The 4,305-nt window shown below is 44.1% G+C and overlaps 1 protein-coding gene across 2 annotated transcripts in view; it reads left to right on the top strand.

Annotated features, from left to right (window-relative positions):
- The window catches only part of pdgfab (platelet-derived growth factor alpha polypeptide b), a 20,489-nt gene extending 17,002 nt beyond the window's left edge, over nt 1-3,487 (top strand). Inside the window, exon 6 of one of the 2 annotated variants that reach the window (XM_080043320.1) lies at nt 1,321-3,487. In XM_080043320.1, coding sequence (XP_079899446.1) covers nt 1,321-1,334 — 14 coding nt within the window. In that variant the 3' untranslated portion in view covers nt 1,335-3,487. Of the gene's footprint in view, nt 1-524; nt 651-1,320 lie in introns of those variants that run through there. The other variant, XM_080043319.1, reaches the window with a different exon arrangement.
- Nucleotides 3,488-4,305: the final 818 nt, after the last annotated feature.

Below are 4,305 nucleotides of genomic sequence, written 5' to 3'. Positions count from 1 at the left end.
GCCTTCTTCATGACTGTCCAAAGGTCTCTCTCTCGCTGTCTGGCTTTGCACTGGACGACCTTTTTATTCTATGATTGCTCCCAACAGGACAGACACGCCTGTGAGGTGGCCTGCTATTGCAAAACTGTACAGCTTGTGTGTTTGTGTCGAGGATGTGTGTGTGTGTGTGTGTGTGTGTGTGTGTGTGTGTGTGTGTGTGCGCGCGTGTGTGTGTTTGAAAAAAGAAAAAAAAAACATACACAAGTCTGTTTGTTAAAGGAGGGTGTCCAAAGGCTGCTTTGCATGACGGCAGGTAAAAACCGCCCAGCCCCTTGATCTGCAGCCTTTCTCTCCCTGGGAGCAGATAAGCGCTTGCGACGTGTGCTGATAAGGCATCTGAAGTATTTATAGCGTGTCATATCTTTTGCACTCGCTGCTTCTGTCCCAGGGCTGTAGTGCCTCTCTCTGTGTCATAAAAAAAACCCTGCTTCTTTTGCTTTTTAACCCTCCCTTCCTATCCACCCTCCCTGACTTTGTGTTTTCAGGCCATCGTAGGGCTAAAGGTAAAAAAAGGAAACCTAAAAAGCTAAGGCCCAGCAAGGATTTATTGGCGACATAATAAAAGTTGCACTCATTACCCAAAGTCCACTGGAGAGCTGTGAAGGGAACAGGTAGGACTTTAGCACCACGGTGTCCTCTCACCTTTTGGCACTGCACTTGGCCCAATCAGGGGCACCAAAGAGGGCCTGCCACAATCACAAATCACCAATCACATCACAGCCAATCAGTGTTTAGAAAGAGGGAGGGCTAAGGAGTATCATGCTCAGGGCCAGGCTGCTGCATGCTGATTTTGTGGCCTGCTGAGCATGCACACAGCATTCATGGGCCTTTGTGTCACAGTGTGTTGCTTGCGTGTTTTTGTTGTGTACTGTCTGTCTGTGCACTGTATGTCACTGTTTGTTTCACTGCCTCTAACACACCCATCTCTCTCTCTCTCTTTCTCTCTCTCTCTCTCTCTCTCTCTCTCTCTCTCTTGTTTGTATTTGTTCCCCCCTCAACTTGTCATATTGTCATCACTAATATGTTTTTTTTTCTTTTAATCTGGGCACACACACAAAATGACGCACATATTTCGACTGGGCACAATAATATCTGGTGTGAGCACAAATTTTTCAGCGACCCGTTTTAGAATATTGAGGGGTCCTGTTGTGTGTTTTGTCTTGTTTGAAAATGCATGAACAAATTTATGCAATTGGGCTCAAAATGCAAAATCATGAGGAAAGTCTATAGTTTAAGTTGTGATGCAAATCTCAGCCTTGCTTCTCTCTCTCTCTCCCACAGTGGACGTGAGGTGAAACTGATCAGAAGAAGGGACTTCAGCGTGGGAGGGACCTTGATAGAGAATGCCACAAACAGGACCCTTGCTCTGTCCTCTTCCCCACTGCCATGCAACGTCCGTTTAAAAAAAAAAAAACTCACAAACTTTTCTGAGACTGAAAGTAGACAAACAGAGAAAATTAATAACATGCCAAAGGTGCTTTTTTTCTTCAAGAACAAAAAAAAACAGTAACCAGTGATGATGACTTCCTCTGTGGTGTACCGCCCACCAAGACAACTCAACCCTGCTGCTGATTAAATAAGAGAAGAGAGAAAAGACGCTGTAGAGCTCGGCGGGGCGGCAGCGGGCTGAAGGGAGATGATGAAAGGGATTTGTGTTGAACATTTTCACAGACTTTGTTTGAACAAGACGCACAACAAGAAAACGGCTCTGGAACAGTTGGATGGGGCTATGGTGGGAATCTGGTGCTCAGACTCCAAAACAGCGGTGGACGACCCCCAGCTGGTCGGCATTAAAGCGCCCCTGTCCTGTTTAAATGACTCTCCACACACAGGAAGAACGTTAGAGTGATTTAGGAAAAAACAATGGAAAGAGAGAGAGAGACTAATGGAGGTGTTTTCCTCAAGAGACTTCCTATGGAGTATCAAACATTTTGCGTTTTGGGATTTTTTTTATCTGAGTGAAAAGGACATCCTATCCTATCTGAGACCTGGTGGTCTGTGACTTTGCCCACTTGCTATGTACAGTAACAATTTGAGAAGGAAGATGTGCCGCTACTTACAAACTATTTATACGTGTGGACGTTTTGCTCTCCGTCCCTTCCGATACAAAAGAAAGAAAGAACAGAAAACGTTTTGAATGATTGTCCAAGAGTTCTGTGTGGTCCGGTTCTTTTGTAACCATCAGTATCACAATCTCAATGTCCTTTTTTTTTCTAGACCATGTTATTTCTGTCATTCATGTTTCTTATTATATTACAGTATATCTGAATGATGTCAAGTCTTGTATATGGTTTGGATGTATGTCTGCAAGGAGGAGATGTGAGAGTCAGTACAGGAAGATGCTTTATTTTTGTTATGAAATATATTAAGCTTACTTATATCCAAGCAGGAATTATGTTTATTTGTTTTGTTGTGGTTCAATGCCTGTATTTAATCCATTGGAAAAGATGCAAAAGAAAAGTGGGCAGGGGATGGAATGGACGAGGGAGATAATAGACATCAAGGCTGACGAGAGGGGAGTTACAGTGGCTCAAACATGGAGACTTCATAGAAAGTGGCCATCCTGTGGCTAAATCTACTGCAATGATGCACCGCTCAGTCCTTTTGTAACAAGAGACATTTCACACAAACATGCATACCGCACATTAAAGCGTGTTCCACACACAGACAAAATATCAAAACGACTCTAGCGTGCATGTAAGCCTATATGAGAACACCATTTCTCTCCTGAGAGAGGCTATTTCTCACCCATATCACGTTAAAGTTGATAAGGAAGATGTCTGCCCGTTCTGCCTCACAAGCACACACGTTGTGCCTGCAAAGAGCAAAGTCCACCTCAAAGAGGGAATGAGCGAGCAAAGCAAATGGACAAGCGCATGAATGGGTTCCTTGTTTAGCCAGGCTTTACTTCTCTTGTCGACAAGGAGAACTAATCACTGATCACTCCGCCCTGTGAAGGCACTCACACCTTATGCAGCCGCATACAATCAGGACAGATGATGATGAGGGCTCAGAGGTGGATTAAAAACAGTACAGTGCTGACCTGAACCGGTGCCCCAATGGAACAAAAGCTCACTTCCTCAACCAGTTCCTGTAACAGCGATGAATGTGTAACCAGGCAAACAAAGTGCTAAAAGAGGTGGTCAAAGGCGAGAGAGTGAGTCATTGTGCCCTGTGAAGTGAGTCAAGTGAAAGTCAAATGAGAGGGTTGGATCAAAACATGGCTGTATCAGCTACTGCTGAGTTTTTCAGCTCACACACAGCCCACCTGTGAATGAACTAACCATCAGTTGACTGGTGCTATTTTTATGAAGCTGATGTTTCATCACTGTACGATTCTCAGTAAACCGTAGGGACCACGCTTTGAGCAATTTGATTCAAAAAGCGCCATTACACCATCATCACTAAACCTCTTGACTTTCTGTTGGGCTTCCATTCGATAAAGACAGCAATGATCATAATTTATATATTTATGTTTTCAACAATAAATATATTTCTGCTTATGAAAATGTTCACTGAATATTGAGTCCCATCATTTGTTTGTACTGTGTCTCAAGGAGAAATGCTGCAATGAAAAACAGAGACTGTCTTAATGGGGACAAAGTGGGGTTATAGAAGTAAAATGTGAGTTAGCGATATTATGCTGCCAACTATAGCAAAAGAAAGAGGAAAAGAAACCTGGAGGTTAGAGGGACCACCCTGCACCAGGAAAACCTTATCTGCTCCCTCATTATTAACTGATTTTCTGATTAGTTGTGTCTAGATAACTGCATAATAGGCAAACAATGTCACAGATGTATAGATTATTTGAGCTTGAAGTGGGTGTAGTCGAAATGAGTTGGTGCGTACGAGGGCAGGGCAGAAACCTGGATGTAAGGGTGGTGGTGTACACAGGAAATGTGAGCTTTTCCAGGCTTGAAGTCGGAGCAGGAGCATGGGCTTTACTCCAGGATCCAGCAGCAGCAGACCATAGGTGCTGGGGGGGCTTTATTACTTTCCCCCGCGCGGCTCACCCTAATCCCGGAGCTAAGGGACATGAAAGTCTCTCTCCGCTGCACTTCCCGGGCCTATACACCCAGGCTTATTACCTCAGGAGGGAGCCAGATAAAGAAAGGCCCAAAACATGAAAGAGAGCAGGGATCAGGGAAGACAGCAGCTCTGCAAGCCGGTGGAACAGAGGATCAAGTGAATAAAGTGAAGATAAAAGGAAGAGCAGTCTTGATTGATTTTATTGTTTTTTTATCTTGACATGCACACAGCTTCATT

This window comes from Ammodytes marinus (genome assembly GCF_949987685.1).
Source record: "Ammodytes marinus genome assembly, chromosome: 16".
Taxonomy (NCBI): domain Eukaryota; kingdom Metazoa; phylum Chordata; class Actinopteri; order Uranoscopiformes; family Ammodytidae; genus Ammodytes; species Ammodytes marinus.
The sequence above is the reverse complement of the archived record's forward strand: the minus strand, read 5'-3'. Positions and strand labels throughout refer to the sequence as shown.